The sequence below is a fragment of the Astatotilapia calliptera genome, chromosome 19 (genome assembly GCF_900246225.1).
Source record: "Astatotilapia calliptera chromosome 19, fAstCal1.2, whole genome shotgun sequence".
Taxonomy (NCBI): domain Eukaryota; kingdom Metazoa; phylum Chordata; class Actinopteri; order Cichliformes; family Cichlidae; genus Astatotilapia; species Astatotilapia calliptera.
This window is the reverse complement of record NC_039320.1, coordinates 24871873-24895234: the sequence shown is the minus strand read 5'-3', so window position 1 is coordinate 24895234 and position 23362 is coordinate 24871873. Positions and strand designations below refer to the sequence as shown.

The 23362-nt window shown below is 40.4% G+C and overlaps 2 protein-coding genes across 2 annotated transcripts; one reads left to right on the top strand and one right to left on the bottom strand.

Annotated features, from left to right (window-relative positions):
- Positions 1-270: 270 nt before the first annotated feature.
- On the top strand, positions 271-3888 carry prph2la (peripherin 2-like a). Its single transcript, XM_026151639.1, has 4 exons — positions 271-464; positions 671-1484; positions 2144-2390; positions 2539-3888. Exons 2-4 carry the CDS (start codon positions 904-906, stop codon positions 2809-2811), a joined length of 1101 nt encoding a protein of 366 aa, XP_026007424.1. The 5' UTR covers positions 271-464; positions 671-903; the 3' UTR covers positions 2812-3888.
- Positions 3889-4018: 130 nt separating this feature from the next.
- Positions 4019-23345, bottom strand: ubr1 (ubiquitin protein ligase E3 component n-recognin 1). The gene is made up of 47 exons (XM_026151638.1): positions 23234-23345; positions 20678-20934; positions 20128-20206; positions 19628-19738; positions 17040-17167; positions 16817-16955; positions 16657-16719; positions 16446-16569; positions 15451-15558; positions 15077-15165; positions 14895-14993; positions 13979-14136; positions 13794-13893; positions 13518-13646; positions 13232-13412; positions 13096-13148; positions 12871-12981; positions 12720-12785; positions 12515-12616; positions 12371-12434; positions 12154-12278; positions 12005-12057; positions 11813-11915; positions 11686-11734; positions 11434-11588; positions 11251-11350; positions 11063-11166; positions 10868-10948; positions 10612-10793; positions 10296-10504; positions 10111-10210; positions 9865-10017; positions 9669-9769; positions 9183-9282; positions 8670-8818; positions 8532-8587; positions 8354-8450; positions 8209-8276; positions 7761-7908; positions 7536-7623; positions 7028-7164; positions 6822-6930; positions 6681-6737; positions 6516-6593; positions 6264-6434; positions 6040-6141; positions 4019-5455 (listed from the first exon to the last, which is right to left on the bottom strand). The coding sequence occupies exons 1-47, from the start codon at positions 23276-23278 to the stop codon at positions 5314-5316; spliced, it is 5223 nt and encodes a 1740-aa protein (XP_026007423.1). The 5' UTR covers positions 23279-23345; the 3' UTR covers positions 4019-5313.
- Between the last annotated feature and the right edge of the window lie 17 nt (positions 23346-23362).

Here is a 23362-nt window from a genome sequence, read left to right as displayed (position 1 = left end):
ATATAAACCCCCCACCAAAGACTGTATGTTTATTTTTCTGCATCATTAAAAGATGGCTTAAACTTTGCAGTTAGGGCAATACTGCTGATGCAAAGATGATTTTTTTTTAACTTTATCCTTTTGTAAAACTTTTACTGGTAACACACACACTCACACACACAGAGAGAGAGAGAGAAAGGCAATCGGCCACTGCTTTCACAGTGTCGAGACAGTCAGATTTGCATAGGTGGCAGAAGGTGGGTCCAAATCCCTTATGGGGCCCATGACTGATTAATGACTAAAGGGGATTAGGAGGTTCAGGACTTGGCTGCTAGTCTCACTCTGATGCTGCTGTGGCTGCATTCACGCTATCTGTGTCACTACAACTACTCGCCGCTCTGGACTAAATCTGACGATGTTTGTAAGAAAACAACCTGAAAATCAGAAGTGCAGTGTTATCAAATGTTCATCATGATCACACTTAGGTGAGTGCCGTGGATTTATTCGGGATTTTAGAGGGAGGGAAGAGTTGTTTCAGTTTCTTCAATATATTTTGGTTATATATAAATCATACTATTTCTGGTTGTATATACAGATGATCACATTTCAGCGCAGTGTTTCTTAACAGTGTTTCTGTTTTCTAGAAATTGTCCAGTTATATGAGTTTTTTTATCTACTCTCACTGCTACAGGCTTACAGACCACCTACAGTACAACCATAATGCAGCATCCACACGATATCAATCTCGGCTACCAGGCTAAGCTGCTTATGAAAGGACCTTCAGAGAACTGTACAACCAAACCCCCTCTATTTGTCCCTCCACATCCCCTGGAAGATAACCTGTTCCTCTTTCCAGCTCTATCTGTGTCCTACCCTTAATCCCACCTTGGACTTGAATGAAAACTCAGGGAAGTGTTACGGGCAATGGCAGTCTTAAGAGTTAAGTTTACCAAGACCAAAAGAGACAAGCTGGCCCAGGTGCTCTGGATCCTAAACTGGATCTCGGTAGTTACGGGGGCCATCCTGTTCAGCCTAGGCCTCTTCCTCAAGGTGGAGCTCCATAAACAAGGAGAGGTGATGGCTGAGAGGGACATCCAGTATGTTCCCAACACGCTTATAGCTGTGGGTCTCATCGCTTGTGCCATAAACTTCCTGGGTGGGAAAATCTGCTACGACTGTGTGGACACCACCAAGTTTTTGCGCTGGAAGTTGATCATGCTGCCCTACATCATATGCACCTTCTTCTTCACCTTTTGTGTGCTGGTAGGGGCTCTGATGTGTTACTGCATGCACTGGGAACTGGAAGAGTCTCTGAACCTGGGACTGACAGAGGCCATGAGGTTTTATAAGGACACAGACACACCAGGACGCTGCTTCCTAAAGCGCACCGTGGACATGCTGCAGATGCAGTTTCAGTGCTGTGGAAACAACGGTTATAAGGACTGGTTTCAAATTCAGTGGATAAGCAACCGTTACCTGGATATGTCCCAAAAAGAGGTGGTGGAGTAAGTACAAACTGCAGAAACAGGGTGCTATTTTGGTAAAGTGCATTCGTATTTAAGAGGCTGTGTTCAAATGGCAAACAGAGAAAGAAACAACAGAGTTGTTGTAGTTCTGTATTTTCTCATTTTAATTCAGTTTAGCATCAGCGTTTTGATAGGGGTTGACTCACAATCTTGTAGACACCTAAAGTCTAAATAAATGCGTCCTTTAAAACTTCACAAAACAAATTTTGACAATTTTTTTTTACCAAGCTAACATATATTAAAACTAAGGATAGTTCATCTTTGTTTTTTCATTTCATTTTAGTTAGTTTTGCAAGTTCACAATCATTTCACTTAGTTTTTATTGTTATTTTAGTCAAATAAAATGTTTTTTCCCTTCTAGTTTGAATTTTTAGTTGAGTTTTAGTTCATTATAATTTCCCTGCATCATATTTGATACTGATATATAATTTCTTACACTGTGCTATAGATATTCAGTAACACTGAAAATGGGCAGAAAAAATGGGCATGGCAGGAAGCACAGATCAGCACAGTATAATAATAAAATACTGTCTAAATATATAAAAAATATACTCCCAAACAATCATCACATTTAAAATCTGATCACAGAAGCACTGATCTATTAAGGGAAATTCTAAACTTTGTTTTTCTGGCTTTAGCCGAATCAGGAGTAACGTGGATGGAAAGTTCCTACTGAATGGAGTCCCATTCAGCTGCTGCAACATCAACTCCCCCCGGCCCTGCATCCAGCAGCAGATCACCAACAACTCTGCACACTTCAACTACGAGCACCAGACGGAGGAGCTAAACCTTTGGATGAAAGGGTGTCGACAGGCGCTGCTGGAGTACTACATACACATTATGCAGTCCATCGGCCTCACAGTCCTCATCACCTGGTTATTTGAGGTGAGGAAACACAAGTCGGAGTTGGTAGGTTTAAAGGGAAACTACACAAAATCTGATTAACTTTTTCAGCCACTTTAACATCTTTGCATCATGCTTTGTGTTTATTTCTATGAGCGAGCCGGTCAATAGGGGTCTCTTGTCGTTTCAGCTATCAGTGTTGACCGGGGTTCGTTACCTCCAGACTTCTCTGGAAAATGTCCTGAGACAGGGAGACCCCAACTCCGAATCAGATGGCTGGCTGCTGGAAAACAGCTTCATGGAAACTGCCCGCATGAACCTGAATATCATCAAGAGCCTTGGCAAGGGTAACCAGATAGACACAGCCACTAATGGAGACCCCAACATTAACGTCCCCTCCACCTCAAAAGCACACTATGGTCCTGACAATGTTCCACCAAAGCAAATAACTGAAGACAGTTGAACTTTTTCACTCAAAAGACTTCAATGGACGACATTCCTGAAGCCCACAAAGGGCCTTGAAACGTATACACATTACATTGGTGAATTCTTATCTCTGTACCTGTGGCGAAGGAATGGGCATTTTGTTTGTGGAAAATATATATGAACCCTAAATGATAGAATTTTAATATCAACACCATAATTTAAGTCAAGTCAATTTGTGTTTCGATGATCATATGATGGTCATATAAAAAAATTGATAGAGGCCTGGTGACATAATTTCCACCCAAATTAATCCATTCACTGAGCCCTCATATAATGTGGACTGAGCCAAAACCATCCTCATAACTTTTCTGAAGGGTTCACAGGACCCACACCATGCTAACCAAATGTTCTCCTCAGTATAACAAAGCCACCACATTTCCTCACTTTAAATTCCTTTAATTTGTCACCAGTCTGCATACATTTCTATTATTTTTCTGTAAGATTACTTGTGCTTTAATCTACTGTTTACAAATGACATCTGTTGCCTGTGTAACATGTGGTTTTTGCAAAAAAAGACTCTGTACACCCGTCAGTTGCAACACTGGAATCAAAATGTACTTATATTTATTATTTGATGAAGACAACTATGGGTTAGAAGTTCAAGCACCTGTTCTTGTTTCCCATGATTTCATCTGAGCATGCCAGAAAACCCACTCAGAAGTTTGATTTACAGCAAGAAAAGCGAAAGCTCACAAATTACATTTCACAATTAAAGATCTGTAGTGACTAGTTTGTGTTTAGACTAGTAGTACCAATATTGGATCTTTTGTGTGCCCTTTTCCCTGAGTTGCCTAACTGCATTAGCAAAGTTGTTACAAGGATAGCGAATATTAAACAGTACTTTGTTTTCACATAAGTAGCTCAGCAGACAGAAATCCATGAGAAATTCTTAACTACTTTTTTTTTTTTTAGAATATTTAAGCCACTGCTACGATTCTCTCGTGCCTCAGCAATGTCACCAGGTTTTAATGCTCAAATATAAACTTTGCTGGGATGAGCTACAAAAAGTTTGACAATAAACTGTCCACTTGAGGACTTTGAATTCTGAAAAGAAGCCTTGCTGATGTGATCTGCTCTTCCTTCCTTTCTCCAACAACAAAACTGGGAAGTCACTTATTATAGCAAGAATACGTTTTTGTTGTCCTTTTCTTAAAAGAATGAACAGTTCGAGTGCAACTTCAGAATAACCGTTTAAAGCAGTTAACTTTAATCGAGAGCACATTCCTTTTTACAATGATTTATTCTAATCTTGGACACTACTGTTGTTGGGTCTGTTGTTGTTTTTAAACCCCATTCAGAGCTATGGAACAGACTACCTACAGATTGTCTTGTGTCTTTATTTCCACAGCCTGGAAATCATGAAGTCAAACAACACAACAACAAAAAAGGAAGAAATTATATATTCACACATTTGCTAAGTGAAATGACAGAAATAAAATGGAGTACCTGAAACCATACACTGGGATTTAAAAAAAGATTTTTTTCCTCTTAAATAAAACACTGCAATTGATCATTGACAACTAAAACTCAGATAATGTAGAGTCAACATCAAATGATAAAGGTTGACAATGTGTCGCACAACAGGTCATCCAATTATTTTTGATTACAAGCTTAATAAAGCTTAATAAAACGTTTTTTCTAAAAGCAATCTTGCAATATCATATTGTATTTGAATTCCCTCTATATAATTAATTTCACAATTCTGAAGGTAAGTAAGCACAGATGTGAGAGTTATGTAACTATAAGAATGGCTGAAATTCAGAAAACTGGTGCATCTAAGGACAGGATATGAGGAAGTCACTGAGACAGATTCCCGTATACTTTTCTGAGAATACTCAATCTGTTTGAAGCAATCTTGAAAATGATGTTTATTCTATATACGTTTTGCCCATTATACATGTGTGTATATTTATAAGTAAAGGTGTCAGTAGGTTAAGGTTTAATTATTTGAGGAATTCTACATAATAAAGGGTCAAAGGCAAAAATGGATAGGATCTCCGAAAAAGGCTAAAGTTTTCCACATGAATGTGCTTGGAAACCGCATCTTTGAACAATTATAACTTATCACAAATCATAAGTTCTAACACAAAGAGAGAGAACGCAGAAAATTCACAGCATCATTAAGAAAAAAAACACATGAAGTGATAACAGAAACGTGTTAGTGTGTGTCTGATGCTCTTCTTTATTTGAATGAGCTTCTTTGCAAATAACATTACTCTGGGAGAAACTCATCCTCACAGCAGACAATCAAACTGAAACAAGGCGACTTGGGATTAATCAACAACAATCACCCTCTATCCATTTTGACTGCCCCCCCCACTCTCTCTGGATTCCAAAGGAGACTCATTTATGATGAAACAGGCTTTTCTGATTACAGAAGGGTTTGGGTTGATTGCTTGTGTGTGTCGTGTGCGTGCATGTGTCTTGGGAACACAGGGGCCGTGCTCGGTATCGGCCGGTCACACAGCTGGAGCAGTCATCACAACATCTGCCACTCAAAAGCAAACATAACGTTGACCACCTCCAGGCTGCGGGCGATTTCTTCCAGGATGCAGTGCTGCTGCCACAGCTGGTTTAGCTTCCTGTAACGCTCTGGGCAAAGGTGCAACGGATTACCCCGTCTAAAACACAGAGAAACAAATGCATTCAAGGGTTTCTCAAACCCAGTATTTCACTGGTATGACAAAAAAAATGTAGTCATACTTCGTAGCTGTGTAAACCACTTCTTTATGTCATAAAAAAAACTTAATGCTTATGCAAATCTGAAAGTGCATGAAGGTAGTATTATAGGTTAAAGCTGCCCAGGTGTTGGGCTTGAACTGCAAGTTGCTCATCGGGGTCTACTGTGAGAATGCGCTATCACTGTGCGATCAAGTTTTGATCAGCACATAATTATGAATTTGAGATCTGCAACAAAGCTCAAATAAATGCATTTTTGTAGTCTACAATGGCAACAGTTTTAGCTTCAACATTCAAGTCTACAAGTGACACCAAAGTTTCAATTACATTAGCCACAGTATTGCTGTACATTGCCCCTACGAGCAACATCATCCATCTACCTTTTCATAGATGGCACAAGCTGTAAAAATTGTCTGACAAAGCCAAACAGCTGACCTTGAGTACATCCTCCAGTCTGTATTATATAGTAGAGTTTAAGTCTAAAAATACAGAAGTAATACTACAAATAAACTGAATAGGTTCTTACCCAAGATGAGGATCAGTCTCCCCATAATCATCCAAGTACGGAGCGGGATACGTGCTCCCTCGAGTCCGACTGGCCATCAGCACAATTTCACACTCTCTTATCCTGTTATCATTAAACAAAATGTGATTCAGTTAGAAAAAAAAAAAGTAAACCCAAAAGACAAACTAATTCTGGGCTTGAAATACAATTCTACTAATGTAAAATGTGCCGTGTGACTGATTAACCTGAGGAACATCCCCACTCCTGCTCCACAGGTCGCAGCGTGGGCAGTGCAAGCCCCCACGTCCTCCCCTTCCAGCTGACTGAGACAACAGGAGCTCTGAGAGCACAGCATAGCCCCACAAAAGAGACATAAAGTCGGATGCTTCCTCTCATCATCGGTGGATTTTGGACACCTGAGGACATGATGCAGACGAGTGAGAAAGGATGGACAGAAGAGAACTAGAAGATGTCAAATGAGAGGACTCCTTACTTACTTGAAATAGCTGGCTTGATTGAGGAGAGTACTGTAATCTTCAGGAAGTTCAATCAATCGATTCCTTTTCCTGGGGTATCTGTTGAAAGAGTGAGTTTATTGGCCAACTGTAGGGTTTCAATAAAACTAAAATCTATGTTGAAATAATAAAAGACCCAAAGTCCACCTGACTGTCTGGATTTTGCCTTTCAGGGCTTTGGTTACAACTGGGCTCCCACACCACCTAAGAAATAACAAGAAATAATAAGTTACAAAACTACTGACTTCACTGGGAACTAGTGTAAGATGCAATAGTGTTTTCTCCGACCTCTGAAGCAGTGGACTAACAGTTTCTCTGTGATCGTGGAAAAGCTGAAACACATTGGAGGGTAGTGCCAGGTAACTGCATAGTGCCTCCATCTGTTCTTGAGAATCAACTGCACAAGACATAAAATGTCAGCATGAATGCACAAAACTTCCTCTTCTGAATTCCAAAATGCAATAAAATTCTGACACTACTACACTGAAACCTACCAGAAATGCTAAAAAGCTCCTCTGGAGGAGGTACTCCTGTAAGGCAATTGAAAAAGAGAGCAGCACAACGCAAGAATGGTGCAATTCCTGTCTTCACTCTTTCTACTAAAGAGCTGCCAGAAACATCTGGAAGGAGCCTGATGAGAAAACCACAAAATAAGCTGTCAAATATCTGAGAATTCACCATGAAAAAGGCTGAAACTAAGTATTTGTTCCCATTATAAACAGGTAATAGCCATTCTTGTCAAATTATGAGTTAAAAATATTTATCCAACTCTGACGGTCTTACTGTCCAATACATCAAAACCTCCTGACACCTGCCACAAATGCATTTTTGTGACTAATAGCAGACATTTAAATTATAAATTAGCATTAAGAAAGGAGATTCGTTTTTGCTTAAGTTTAGTGGCTGTCAAAGTTTTTTCTTTTTTTGATGTCCATAAAAAATATGTATGGAAAAATACAATCATGCTAATGTGCTTTAAGCAGGTGTTTGAAAAACACTCACCTTCCCGTGTGTTGTGACACTGCAGAGTACAACTCTGCTGCTGCTCTCTCCTCCTTCGTCTCCTGTCCATCCCCTGCTGCAGGGACGTCTGCACAAACAAACCAATTATTTAATCATCATAATCACTCCAATTATCTCTTACTACTGGCTAGCTCCCTAAGTGGTAGCTAACAGTGGTGTTATTAGATCACATTATTTTGGGGGCAGGGGTCTGTGATTTTGTACCTGCAGAAGACAAGAGGATCTGCAGCACATGAGCCATGGTCACCAAATGCAAGATATGCAGGTGATTGTATGCAGCGCTGACAGCAGATGGCTGTAAGTCTACAGTCTCCTCTTGATAAAGCGAGGGTATCGATAGCACCAATCCAACCTGACAAAACATCCAAGCGTTATAAAACCATCACACACCTGTTTCTTAAAGACATAATCTCTTCAATTTTAGTAAAAATTCAGAGGGTTGTCTATAGTTTCTCAATCAACAGAAAATAAAATCTCCACCATCATGTTTCCTCTTTACAGTCTTACATCTTCTGGAGTTCATGTTCATTTTCAATTGGAATCTGTTTTTATTGCACTTAACATAATACATTTATTGTATTAATCTAATGTATTAGCATGAAGCATTTGCTCAGACTAATATGTAAGAGCAGTTTCTTTCAGAGACACCTACCAGAAGATGGAACAAATCCACCTCTAGAAGAGAAGGTGTGTTCTTTCTGCTCATGACTGGTAACAAGACTGAGAAGAGAGAAAGGACAGTTAAACTACACAGTCACAAGTCTAACCAGCCTGAAGTTTCTCTGATGACCACATACCTCCCAACATATCAGTGAAGTGCCTTTGGATGACTGCCTGAGAGCTCTTAAGTCCCTGCGTTGCTGAAAACTGAACAATGGCCTTCATGCCTGCAAGCTAAAAGAGAAGCATTTCACACAACTTTCACAGAAACCCCCTACACTAAAAGAACTACATCAATTGTTCACTACTGAGTACCTGTCTGTTCTGTAAGGACCCAAATAGCGGCTTGCCCTCCTGCTCCAGTATGTTTTCTGTGAAGATTTGCAATTTTAAGACCTGCGCACATGAATACATGCAAAGGAAAGGAGTGACAAAAGCCAACAGATGCAGTACCTATGGCCTGAATAGTGAAGGCACATGTGTTCCAGGCCATAATGGAAACACGGGGGCACAGCTCATTGGGCGCAGTCTTCAGTCCAACCCTGTGGACTGTGGTGGCGCACACAACCAGCATCTCTGTAATGCTGTCTGAAAACTTTCTCCTAGAAACAACAAACAGCACAAAATTTAGAAAAGAAAATAACAAGCGCACCATTTTAAACTTTACTTTATGTGCAAAGTGCACGTTTCTGTTACTTATACTGTTCAAACCCATTTGACATATACTTGACATAATTTGTATGGATCAATCTATTCACCTTGGAGGACAGGTCAAAGGTCATATGTCATATTGGTGAATAGAAGCCAAATTTTAATGGATTTTTAACAGCTTTATAAGAATTGATTCAAACATTTTGAGCTAAGTGTTTACAGACAGAAAGAGTGACGCACTTGCATGCACACAAAAGCTACCAAAAGCAAAACCTCCTTGGCAGAGGTAATAAAGGCAGAGAGAGGTGCACTCACGATTCTTGCACTCCATAGCTCAGAATAGATCTAAAGTCTGGTTGGCCCTCGCCACACAGCCCAGTGCTACCATTACTACTACTGCCTTCTGTGTTACGGTCTGCAAGAAAAAAAGCAGGAGAGAACAATCATCGGTTGCACTGTGTGGTGTGTTATTAGAGGTTCACGAATAACAAGAAAAACGTATGCAAGCCAAGACTACTCCGTAGTGGCTTCTAGTAAAATCCAGACTGTGTGCAAATTAAAACACCTTCTGCAGCTGTTTTCCTGCAAGCATTCAACTCCTCACCAAATAAAGCCAATTTTTCCTATTACTCTGGTTCACATCAACACACTAAGAGCATATCAACATCTTACTCACATGTGAATATGGCAGGTGTTACACATCGAAATGTGGACTTTTGTTCATTGGTGGATCAGTTTTACATGTGTGACACTACAAACCAGTATAGTGTGCGATAACTGTATTCTGGGTTCTATTCTTACCATTATCCTGAGCGATTGACTGGAGTCCTTTAATCCTAGCAGAGAGGATCTGGATCCAACGAGGCAGCGTCAAATGCTCTCCAATTATCGCTGCGTTTTCACTACACACAGAAAACAAACATGCAAATGACTTCTTTACATTTGCACAGATAATCAAAGCACTGCAGACTGGCTGGGAGTAAGAGGATGGGCTTACTAGTCAAATGTGAGGGGTTCTAATGGGATCAGAGGTACCACAGTATTGCACAGAGACTTGCACAAGGGGCACAAGTACTCTCCATTCTCCAGATCAATGATCAATTCAGCATGGAGCCGGTTCCTGGTTGTATTTTGGACTGCCTCATAGTATCTGTTAAAAAAGAGGAAATGACACCTGTACGTGAGTTACACCGAACTTTAGTTCAGAGGCAAAATTAGTCAAATTTGTTCCCTAGTGACTTACTTTTGCCAACACGTGGCATGCATGACATGTCCGCAGCTGCCAGTGTGGGTCCCCACAGCCAGATCCGGAGACATAAAGAGGGGATATGATGTTCCCGGCCCTTTAAGTGATAACCACAAGACAACGTATAAGTTAAATCTGAATCTCACAAAGTAAAATAGTATGATCAGTGAATGGAGCCTGACCATCTGCTCTGCTGCTTGGTATCTTTCCTCTGCACTGTGTCAGCACTGTGGACCTCTGGACACAAGCAGCGAGTCCCATGGCTGGAGCCTGAGCCATCACCTCCTGCTCCTCCTGGCAAAGAATGCAGGTCAGTACCTCCCTGTCAGCCGGAGTGGACCCTCGGTGAGGCCCAACAGCTACGCATAGCTCCCTCTGCTCCGTGGCACAGCTGGAGAAATAAATCAAACTACATTAGGTGAAAATTATTTCGTTTAAACCCTCACTTTTAAGTCATTGAAATACAACTACGAGGTGTTATGGAAAGGCTGTACTCACTCCCCAGTGGACGCTACAGTTTCTCCCTGTGTTCCACTTTCAGGCATGTTGTCATACAGCATCTTATTTGACTCAATAAAGTTCTTTTGCATTGCTGACATCTGGGCCATTATCTTCTGTCGGTGGAGCTTAGCCGCCTCTGCCTTCCTTTTCCGCTCTGCTTTTTCTTTGTCCTGAGCACTCTGGATCAACAAAACCAGAAGTCAGAATGATTTAACTCAAAGATATATTTTAAGTCACTTAAGTTTTAGTTTACCTCTTCTGGCTTGGCTGTTTCCATGCTCATGGACACTGTTGGACTGGAGTTCTCTCTAAGGCACTTGACAACCTCAAACATCTAGAAGAAAAACAGTGTTATAAAATTATAAAACTGTCCTGTCCTGAAACATGATAACTACTGATTTAACATTATGTAACAATATCTTTAATGAATAGTAAGTGAATAGCCTACCTGTAGAACCCATTTAATCATGTCTTTTTGCGCTTCCAGAGAAGGCAAAGTCTTAATCTTGGACAACAAGAGGAACACTGACTTGCCATGTTCTGCACCCATTACTGAAAAAGAGGAACAGGGATTTTACTTCTCAAAAAGTAATTACACGATTTCAAAGAGACAACAAAGCTCATTTTTCCACTCACAACGAGCCTTTAGGCTGAAATCAAAGGTCACTTCCTCCGCAGTGACATCCTCAAGCTGTGATTTCTCTTCTAGCAATGCCTGGCCAATCAGGTGCAGCGCCTGTGTGATAAAGGAGTTAATTTTGTTGCTACATTTGTATTGAGAAATAGGGTAGATCTCGGGAGGGAAAATGTAATTTGTACCCTCTGGATCATGGCTTCCGTCCAGTGTGTTGGCCGGTCTTCTGCAGCTCTCTGCAGGACGTTTCTCAGGATGTGGACCATTATGTCACAGCAGAGGAGTTGCACTATATAAGAAAAGTCTGAACAAAAGGCTGGGGGCACCGGCGGACGAAGAGCTGAGCACAGACACAAGCGGGGGCAATGTTATTAGAGCCGATGAAATTACCAACCAATCTCCAGAGACATTTGGTGACAGAGTGGAGGGTCAGTCACCTTTATCATTGCCCTCCTGAGCTCTCCTTTTCTTCTGAGACTCTTCTGCCTGAAAGAAGTGTAATATAACCAATTAACCAAATATAGTCAACAGACACTGTCAATTTAATTGAAGGCGCTGGTCTACCTTGCTATGCTGGGATCTTGAGTAATGGTAGAAGAATGGGTTGAACTCTACTAGATGTTCTTTTTTCACTTCGTATAACCCATGTCCCGACACTCCTGGTTTTCTAAAAGCAAAAACCGAACACAGAGATTACGAACTCGTGAAATTTACTATTAAGGCAAAACTCAATCTGTTTTCTGGGGGTTTACATACTTAAAAGTGGCAACTTTGGTGATAACTGTCTCCAAGCCTGTTTCATGGCTTTCCTAGAAAGAAAAAACATCACCTTTGTCATTTATCCTCCCAACTAAACACCACAAAATGAAACATATAATTCAGAAATGAAGCTTTTTGAAGCATACGTTCTCTGGCAGGGCTTTGACCAGGCTACTATGAGCCATGGGCTCAATGCACAGCAGGTGGATAACCTCCCTCATTGTCACATCCTCTTTGGTCAACTGACTGATCCCGGGGACATAGCGCTCACCTGAAGAGACAGCACTGTTCAGATACTTTTTTAGGTTTTTTAACTGAATTAAGAAATATCTCAATTTGATCAGGAGACTTTTGACAGTTTACCAATGATGGCGATCAGCAGGTAGAGCATCTCTTCTGTTAAACGGTTCCACTGCGTCAACTCGTCCTGTAAAAGAAGCTGCGTTTCATTAACACGTTTGGTGGCACGACGTTTTTTTACTGGATGATTATTCATGTGGAGCTTGCCTGGTCTTTGCTTGAACAACTTCTATTAAAATAATCAAAGAGCTCAAATCTCAACAAGACCAGAATGAGGAAGTGGTTGGGGTCCATTTTGGAAGCAGCTATCTGTAATAGAAATGATGAGGGACGTATGACATCATCACGCCGTTTGCATTTAAAACATTAAAAACTGGCATTAAAGAAGTGTTAATGCCCGACTGACACCAACCTGAAGCATGACTATATCCTTATCGTACATCTCGTCCCTGCACTTTACATCCTGGTAGTAGTACACCTGTTTATGTGAAAGTATTTATTAGGTGGAGAAGAAAGACAACAGAAAATAAAAAAGCACTGTGCGTCCAAAGGCTCTAGTGTACCTGGCTCACCAGCGAAAGCCCATTTCTCCGCCACATTTCAGCCGAGACCTGTGCAGCCAGCACAAAGCAGCGCAGAGGATGCTCTGCCAGCTCTGTGAAATCATAGGTTGCCTGTAATGACAGAAAGACTTCGATCTCTAACAAACAACGCATGAGGAGCAGCAGTACCTCACCTATCAGCTGTCACTAAGACTACAAATCATCACATTTTCTCATGTCACTTACAGGATTTTCCAGGCGCTCAATTGCGCCAGTTCCACACAGGAGTACATACAAGCCTATGAATCACAATGTACACATGAGTAAGTCCACAGCATACAAAAAAAAAATCACTGCAAGTCTTAAATACTACTTCTCCTACCAGCCAATAGTCTGGAGATGGGCAGATGTATGCTGACAGGCTCCCGTGAGACTTTATATGGACGGGCATGGAGGATGTGTTTGCACATATAGTAATCAGTGGCGTCCCTGTGGAAGGGCTGGTTATTGCACTGCTTCAGAACTGTGTGGCACTCCTTAAATGCAAGCAGCAAAATCTCATCCTAAGAGGGAAGACAAAGGCAATAAGTGAGTACAACGTTCGCTCTCCTCCACATAAGCAGATTAAAAATTTAAAGATATCACAGTTATGCTTCAAGAAAACTCACATCAGAGGAACACCAGTCCTGAAACATAGCAAGAATATGGCGGAGCTGAATCTGCAAAGTAAAGCCAGCTTCCCATTCTGGCTCCACAGCAATGTGTTGGCCAAGCTGTCGCTTCACCTCCTCCATACCCTGGTGTAGAAAGCGAAGGATTCATTAAATATCCAGAGTGTCTAGTTGTCTTAAAGTAATGTAACACTACCAATATTACATGATACATATTTAAAGACAGACATTGCATATATTTACAAAATGACACAGTGTGAGGACCATTTGTACCTGCATGCATTTAAGAAGACCAAGAAAGACTCTGAACCCCTTCAAGAACTGCCCCCGAAGCTCTTCGGTCCATATTGAGGGTTTACTGATCAGAATATACCTGTGTGGCAAAGATTAGTGACATCTTACATAAAAGGCCATAAACAGCAAGGTATAAAGAACAAGGTGTTGCCTTCTTTAATCACCTGAGGTCGTGGAAGATGACTTGGATGCGTGAAAACTTGTCTGAGTTGTAGCCCAGGAAGACGAAGCGATTGTTATCATCTAGATGTTCGCGAAGCAGTTCCATGACGGTATCAACTATCACCTTAATCACATTGCACTCTTCGATCAGCTGTCTGGCCTATTGGAAGAACACAAATGTAAAAGAAAGCATGGAATATAGGTTAAGGGTTACAACACATACTGTTCAATATTTTAATTACACATACATACATGGCATCCAACACTTAAACCACTATGACAAGATACAGAAATGGAAAAGTGCATGTAAGGGCACATATCAAACTGATTTGTCCAACTTCACCAAACTTAAATGGCCTCCTCAGTCTCCAGACCTCAATCTTTGGGATGTGTTGGAACAGGAGATTCATATCTGATTTAATGGCTAGAGTAGGGACTACTGTGGTTACATCTGATAAGTCGACCACAATTTGGATTTAGAGCCAGACCTAAATCCAATTTGTGTGTCTCTAACCCATCTCCCTCTTCTTTCTCTCTTCCTCCCCTCACACTGAACCATCACGAGTTGTCTGACAGTTGGGGTTTCTCTGTAACATTGTTGGGTCTGAACAGTACAATATAAAGGTGCTTGAGATGCCTGTTGTTTGATTTGGCGCTATATAAATGAAACTGAATGAAAACAGATACTTTAGAACAACCTGCAGAGAGCCATTTTCAGCATATATCACACACATATGGATGTTTGCCAGTGTTAATCCTTGAAATCATTCCTGCTAAACAAAGGCTAAACAAAGGTTACTAAAGGTTCACTTTTTTTTTCCACCGGAAACGTGAATATTTAATTGGTGTGTTTAAAAAGGATGTGTACTATATTTACATGCAGTATCATATGACTTCTGGCATTGAAACAACACTCACTAGTGTGGGAACAGTGAAGATCTGAACAGACAGAGCTGTGATGGATATATTCCTCTCATGGTCATCATTGATGAAGTCCTTCTGCAGCTGCTTATAGTGCTGAAGAGACAATGATGAGGAACATATTAGTGGAATGGGAAAAAAAATGCAAAACAGTTTACATTTTAAAATGTTTTACTTACCTTTGTAAACTCAATCGCAAAAAGCCTCTTGCATTCAGTATCCATTAGCATGCTGCAGAAAATCAGCTCGTGCACTATCTTGCGAGCTCCTGGAGGAAATAAGAAAAAAAATGTGTTCAACAGAATCATAGTGAGGCTCAGGCTCAAGCTCTACACTACTGTCTGCAAATTAAACCATAAATAGCATCATCTGTAAGTGACTGGTAAGTGTGAGAGGCTGCAGGAGCTTGAATGGAATATATGACAGCACAACAAATACAGTGGCATAACACTTAAAAGGCATTGTTGATGAATAACCTGTTTAATATTTTTTCTTTTTTTAATAAGAACACCTCCTAAAGTCCATTAATTAGTGTGGGCTGAGGCCTGCTTACCTTTGAACATCCTGGCATCATGCAACATGAGTCTGCTAATGAGGCAAGGTCGATCTCTGTCCACGTCTGGCTGTAGCGCCACCTGACAGAAGGCTTGCCTGAAACCCACTGCACAAAACAGATTACCAGTCATACAGCTGTACATGTACAACAGGCAGTTTTCATGTGTCAGCACAGGGTAAACACAGCTGTTTCTGATAACATGAATCATGGCCCTGTTCCCGTTAAACTGGCCAGGCCACGTGTGTTTTTCATGTGCACCCACTGCACTGGCTGTGACACAGTAAACAGACTGTAATTAATTTATCTGTGACACTTGTGTGTTACCCTGCTATGACAAGCCAAAATGGCCATGTTGAAAAAGACCTATTTAGACATCTGCGAGCAATCTTTGCAGATCTAGGACATAATGTACGTGAGTGGTCTCCACTGTTGCCGACATTTATGCTTGTCCTGGTACAATGCATGTTAATTACTGTGTAGTCATGTCCCGGTGTTTTATGTACAGAGCCAGCAAATAGAAATAAATAAATAAAAATTAAATGCTGGGATGTTTTTCCTCCTGGGTCCCCGCTCTTTGTTGTGGTCAGTGTTCTAGTTTTTCCACTTCTCTGTACATTCCCTAACTCTGATCGTCCATTCTGATCATTTCAGCATTCTAATTCCAGGAAGGTGGTTACATTTGTGAAACCTTATATATGATGCTATGATTATTATATCTGATGCTATGACTATTTACCCTTAAACTGAGGAGATGATTGCTATTCTCTCACTGATGAATTCAAAAAACGCAGCACAAAAGTAGCTGGAAATGCACTGGAGGAATTGACTGTGCTGAACAGGACAATCGTAAGAGTTGCAGGTTCTTGGGAGGTGTATGTACGTTACAGCGTAGATTTCCCACCGAGGCATAAATCAGGCGTCGGGTGTACATATTCTGACTAAAAAGACACATTTAAAAAGTAACGCTAACAAGTTTGTGTGATGTAGATTACCTGAGTAACTTATTATTTTCTGCAACCAGGAGCCGAGGTGCAGAGCAAAAGTTTGATGAGCCATTACTACTGAGTGAAGGATCTCCACACGCAGTGGCTGCTGGGAAATTTGCACTGAGTTTGCCTGCAAAACAACAGAGAAAATATTTATGAAATGCAAAACTGAAAAGCGATAACATATTCCCAAGCTTAGCAGTGGGATCGTGTTTACCCTGATACGTTCTTGCGCTTGCTGGCAGGAGGTAAGGCTTCCTCTCTTTACTGCCCGCCGACCCTGCGTCCAACAGTTGACAATAATTATATCAAGTGCCTCCATTTAAATTCACAGTCATTTAAATTAAACCTTTCAGGTAAACAACCTAAAGAAATACCTCTTTATCAATGAGCGTTGTGTGTGTCTGTGCTTCAGCTAGATCACAGTTAACCGACCGCTGCAAGGTGTAGATCACATGGTCGTACGAGTGATGCTCATCGTTGTAGAGAACACAGTAATATGTATTGTCTTTAATCCTGTATGGATGAAGAAATACTCTGTCAAACTTAAGCAGAGTCTTTGAAGTTCAGATTATATTTTGGAAACTTGACAGGTTGTACCGAGGCTGAAGTTCAGCTGGCAGCTCAAAGTTCTCCTCCCACACCAAAAAATCTGTGACATAGTGCAGCAATATCCGGAACAGCTTCTCGGCACGTCCGTATAACTCCAGGTCCAGCACGCAATCATCCTACCCAAAATGAAAAAGCATAACGGAGGATTCAAAAATTCACATCTTAATTTAAACAATTAAAAAAATTTGGCACATTGCAGAGATGTGTGACTACAGTAAAAATGCATCATTTTACAGGTCAACACTGACAGTGGCAGAGAACAAAAACAAACAATAACTTCACACAAACAAAAGTGAACATGACATGGAATAACCATTATTAATTCCTCATTTCCTGTGTCTTACTGGGTATGGTCTAAATATTTGTCTTAATTAAAGCCAAGCAAGCAGCTGGTCTGGTAACATTAATATCAAATCCCCTGAGGACAAACATTTCACATAGCAGCACAGCATTTCCTCCAAATGTCCAATGTCTAATACGCTAACCAAACAAACGATACAGTGAGTTTATCTTGACGTTACATCACTGTGTGAGAGCAAACACTAGAATCTACTGTAATCTAACCAACAAGAGATCTGGATGGAAAAGAACACAAGGTTTTCATTAGAGATGGCACGATACCACTTTTTTATGTCCGATACCGATACCGATATCATAAATTTGGATATCTGCCGATACCGATATGAATCCGATATAGTGTTTTTTAATCAACAAAACTGTTTTTTAAAATATCTTGCTGCATTTTGCAAGTCTGCAAGTTCATACTCAAGTTTAAAACAACAACTACACTAAAGCTATTCTGTTATACCTGTATACAAAAAAAATATTTCATAGTTCAGCAATACTGATCAATCTAATAAACTTAAACCTACACCATCCTCCCTATTCTGGTATTTTAAAGAGTACTTAGCATAAATATTAAGCAACCTAACTAATAGGATTCCAACTCCCAGCAACAACAAAAATAAATAAATAAAAAATAGGGAACCACCCCTCACGCGCCACCTCATGATGCTTAATCGACGTAATCAACCTTAATTTGATGCAGTGTAAAAAAAAAATGCACAGAAATCAATTATTTTTCAAGAAATATTAAATAGATTCAACATCTTTCTTCAACAAAATTGCAGACTGCACAGATGGTACCTTCCCAAAGTAAAAAGTACTATAGCTTACTAGGGTATATTAGACTTAATAGTTACTATATACAGTAATTGACTTCAATTCATTTTACATCAAATTAAAACTTTGGGTGTCAGATAATTATTTATTAAAAGCTAGACATTTTAAATGAGAATAAGAAAGAAAAGTATGTCTTTGTGCCCCCTTTTCCCAGTTAATGCCCTATCGGCCCCCCTGGCTAAACTTTGCTAGATCCGCCCCTGCACAGTTACCAGCCGTCAGCTACATAGAAAAAGATCCTGGTGTAGAAAGTAATATTAAATAAATTCTAACAACAGCTTATCAAGCTTAAACGTGCTGCTGTTGTTCAGCCGCTGGTTTCCTCTTTCTGGTGCAAAGTGGACCAAAAACAAACCAGAGAGACGGACTCGCCACAGAAAAGCCGATCAGCTGATCATTTAAGCAGTTTCACGATTGAAGTAGCAGCCGGAGAGCGAGAGGCAGTCGCTCGTTAAGCTTAACGTGGGAATGCTTTACAAACATTCAGAGATGGACTTACACACTTGCTTTACTTCTCTCGGGATAACTTTGTCGGAGATGAAATGCCAGGTTGCTAGCGAAGCTCCAAATGCTATCCAGACCACCGACAGGTCCCGCATGCCACAGCTGCTCTATCACGTGATGCATACTGCTCCGACGTGCTAACGTTGTTCTGACGCGAGTTACGGCGTGTTGCAAGTTTTGTGAGGTGCTTTCGTGATATTTAATGGATCGGATTACATTTTTTATTTTTCTCCGATATCCGATCCAGTAATTTAGGTCAGTATCGGACCGATACCGATACGTAATATCGAATCGGTCCATCTCTAGTTTTCATGTCCAAAGCAGATGTGCTGCTATGGTAATGTGATTTGTTGAGCACAGGTTCAGATCTGATGTAAAGAGCACAAAGCACCCAGCCAGATCGAGGCCAGGGATGCGCGTTTCTGCGAGGAGAAGCACCTGCTGTTTACGGAAGAAAGAAAAAGCGCAGTGCTGTCAAACAGTATGTCTACTCAAAGCCCCTGAGCATGACGGTAAGCACAAACGCTGTGATCAGCAAAGAAAGGCCTGACAAACAACAGCTGCCAGCAAAATCAGCAGCCTTTTGTAGGAGACGCTGTGAACTGAATAAATCTCCAAACAGTTGTGCAGAATTAAAGGCTGCTCTTAACTAGACTCACCCACTGCTGTTTTCCACTAGTTTCAATTTAACATCTCTTAAATTTATATTTTAGATGATTTTCCCGGTAACTTTTTTTTCTTTTTAATTCACAGAGTCAAACCTACCACCAAGAGAGCAGCAACCAGCACTAAGATGGGAAAATAAGCATTCTGGGGTCACTGACACAGAATGGGACAAGTACACCCACCCCTCCTCCACTTCCTTCTTTCTGCTGTATTACGCAACTCACCGTTACCATGGCATTGGCTGCCCCTGGGTCATGTTTGGAGCAATAAGGGCCAATCTTCCAGGCTTCTACATCTCCACAATCACAGAACCCCCCGCCTGATGATGCATGCATCTGGAAAAAAAAAGCATATCAGTGATGAGTGCATGTGATTAACAGACACACGCAATTGCAATTTCTTTAAACATGTCCTTTAGTTATGCAACACTGAGGTTCCAACATATATGACAAAGATCAAAGACGATATCCTATAATTTAGAAAGGGTATAGATAGAAATAGGATTGCACACTGTGCACACTGTGCAGAGAAGTGAATCACTTAAGAGTGGTGACTGACAATGACAAAGCATGGAAACAGTAGTAAGAAAAGGGGGAGGGAGTCCTGTTACAGATTAGAACTCCAGGGATGAGTGACTTCCATTCATTCAAAGGTTGGTACAGACACCGTCCACTAAAAACTGCTGGAATCCATTAAAAATATAAACATTTATACTAACACCAACCTTGTAGCGATGGCTTTTGTGAACACTATCCTGGAAGCAGTCCATGCACAGGACACAAGTGGGATCTATCGCACAATCCCTGCAAGAAGTGGAAGACATGTATTTTTTTTACTTGGCAGAAAAACAAAAGTCTAACACTAAAGAGTGCTATACTCTAGGTCAGGTGTGTCAAACATAAGGCACAGGGGCCAAAATCGGCCAGGCAAACAAACCAATCCGGCCCACTGGACAACTTCGTTTTATAGCTTTTACTAATGATAATGATAATCTGGGGATTAAATGTGTAATTAAACTTCTTTATACCAATAAAAAGGGGGTCTTTATTTGGTCCGGTCCATTTCAGATCAAAGAAAGTTCTATGTGACCCAAAATGTAAAATGAGTTTGATATAAACTAAGCTGCTTGCCAAGTGTTCTCGCTTTTAGTCATTTACTTTGATATAAACATCTATAGTGCCTATTTTAATTCAGACCCCATAAAATTGAATATTTTACCACAGCTTTCCTGTAGAAACTTAGTAATTACAGGGATTTAGAAGAGCTGTTCAGACCTGCAGGAGTAGACCGTTTCGCCCTCTTTAAACACACGTCCACAGAGGTGGGACGAGGTACTCCCCTCCTTGAGCTTTTCCAAACCCTCTTGAGGATCCTCTCCAAAAAGGAAACACTCCAGAGGGTGCAGGAGACGGCTCTGCATGAGCTCCTCCTCTTCCTGAGGGCTGGAGTCTTTTAGGCAGAAGATCTGAGGCACCTGCTCCTTCAAGTAGGAGAGCAGTGCTGCTCTGCTGTCTGCTGCCTCCTGCCATTCCTGTGAGACAAAAGAGAAGAGCTTTACATCCTTGCTTTCTACCTTCTAACACAAATCTGCATGAACTCGCCATAGTAACGATGTGCAGATAAATGTTTCCTTTTAGTAATGCATTATGCCCAAAAAAACAAATCTTTCTTCTGAGGATCCTGACTTCTTCATGAAGGCAGAAGTGCACACCATGTTAAGTGCCGATAAAAATAAAAAATAAAAAAAAAAGGTTAGATCTAGATTAATCCATATTTAGTAATTGATGACTAATTTTTTCAGTCCTCGATTTGTAATGCAACTGTAGACTCTACATTAGCCTACAAATCTAAATAAACAGCATAGTATAAATAACCTTGTGCTGTGTGATTAATCTGTTCTTCTGCTTGGCCTTCAGCCCAATCATAAAGTAGACCGTATGCAAACAGGAGAGCGCCACGAGGAGCCGTTCGAGTTGCACATGAGATAAAACGGTTTGTTTAATTCACATGAAGGGTAGAATTATATTTCCGTTTGTCAACAGCAGTTGCATTATCATTACTCTGAAGACAAACTGAAGTGGACTAAACATAACTGTTCCTGAGAGGAATTATTTACAGTGGTTTAACTAATCATTCCAGACTTCAGAAGGATGGAATAGACTGGAAATGTGCAAATTTCCATATCAGACAGATGACTTCATTTAAAATGAATGGACTAACGCGAGATGTCAATTGGTCAGCTTTCTTAAACTTTTTTATATATGTGGAAAAATAGTCTCAAATTTTTCTTCTTTTTACAGTTGACAGTGAAAGCAAAAGCTCAAGTTTTCGTTTTAAAAGTAATTCAGCAGTCAGGGAGTGCAACCATTTAGGCATTTAAAATAAGCTTTATATTGAAATTATATTGAAATTGACATTAAACATACTGCTTCTACTTTTTTATTTGCATTGCTTTCCTGCTGTGTGCTTCCACTGATGTGATTGTTTGCCTACTACTTGTCAACTACACAAGAACAAACATTCATAGGGGACAGATTGATTTTTTTCAACATACATACAAAGACTCAAGCTAAAAACTGAAAAAATAAATAAAAACACTGATATTAATAAAACACATAATTCTGTACACAATTATATTGCTCTTTTCATGGTTACTGACTCACTACACCTTCCTACACTTTATTATTCTAAATTTATTTTGACACAAGGAAAAAAACTGATAAAGCATAGAATAATCTAAATTTATAGGCATAATCTTTCTCTGATTTTCTATAACCATATAACAATAACATTCATTCTTCTGGGCACTGTAATAGTTTCGTCAGAATATCATATAATGTATTGACAGAAAGGATTCTGCCAAAAAATGCCTTCCGGTATTTAAACTGCTGTAAAAGATTTGCTGGCCTTTAGTCTGTCAAACAAATCTCATGAATTATATGAAGTCATTCTGAGTCAGAAAGTATATTCCTGTCACAAGGAATAAAGTGCAACGAGTTTTTTACAATTAACTTTTATTTATCTTTTATTCATCCAGGTAAAATTATCATTTAAATTACAAATGTGTAAAAGAGATCTCTTTATACATATTTAGATATAGATAAATAGATATAGATAAGCCCTTCATAAATCCTGTTGACTACAGCCTATTTACCAACAGAAACAAGGATATGACATCGGTAATCTGGTGAGCTGTTCTTCAGTATGATTATTCAATGGTACTGGTGCGTGCAGTGCTTTTGCAGTACTACACTCTTAATGTAGTTACTCAGACTGCACAAGGCATCACATTGTTTTCATATTTGTTGGAGTTGATATAATAAGACTGGATAGACAACATTTCTGAAACAAATCCATCGCTGCTGCTGAGCCCAGTTTCTCTTTCACACTGACCGACATGGCCGATGTTAATGATAGACGTAATGCAGCAAGAGCCCGAGGTTTGAAGACAGCCAGGGCGTTGATGCTGCAAAGTGTGTAAACTCATGGCAACTCATGGACAAAAGCGACTACCAAGATATCACAGGATGCAGCAGACGGAGGAAGACACATGCCGTGTTTTCTCTGTCGTTGGTGTCTACTCAGCCAAGTCTATCGAACCACTGACGCAGGGCAATAAAAATATTGCACTTAACCATTGCATTATTGACGGTAGTTAGGCAGCTAGCCTACAGCTAGCCGCAAGTGCTAGCTTGGGAAGTATGATAGCCTTTCACTGAGTGTTCGAATCGTATTGCTCAGAGGAATTAACACACTACACTTCACTGTTCTGTCCGAGCCCTTCGGTCACTACTGTCAGTTATATTAGCCAACTTAAAAAAAAATCATACCTTGCTGAGCTCTAGTCCGTCTAGGTTTTCCTCACTCTCCGCCATATTCCATTTGCCGTAAAGGAGGAGGTGTCGCTAGGAGACTGTTCTTACGACCAGAACCTTTCGCCGATGCTGGTGCTGTATGAG

What these genes read in the sequence shown, in the direction of transcription:
- prph2la (XM_026151639.1), top strand. Translation starts at nt 904, where the DNA reads ATGGCAGTCTTAAGAGTTAAGTTTACCAAGACCAAAAGAGACAAGCTG. An exon ending in TCCCAAAAAGAGGTGGTGGA is followed by an intron (nt 1,485 to 2,143) that starts GTAAGTACAAAC and finishes TTCTGGCTTTAG; the next exon opens with CCGAATCAGGAGTAACGTGG. An exon ending in TCATCACCTGGTTATTTGAG is followed by an intron (nt 2,391 to 2,538) that starts GTGAGGAAACAC and finishes TTGTCGTTTCAG; the next exon opens with CTATCAGTGTTGACCGGGGT.
- ubr1 (XM_026151638.1), bottom strand. Translation starts at nt 23,278, where the DNA reads ATGGCGGAGAGTGAGGAAAACCTAGACGGACTAGAGCTCAGCAAG. An exon ending in CCAGCTGAACTTCAGCCTCG is followed by an intron (nt 16,956 to 17,039) that starts GTACAACCTGTC and finishes TCATCCATACAG; the next exon opens with GATTAAAGACAATACATATT. An exon ending in TTTCAGCCTAAAGGCTCGTT is followed by an intron (nt 11,167 to 11,250) that starts GTGAGTGGAAAA and finishes CCTCTTTTTCAG; the next exon opens with TAATGGGTGCAGAACATGGC.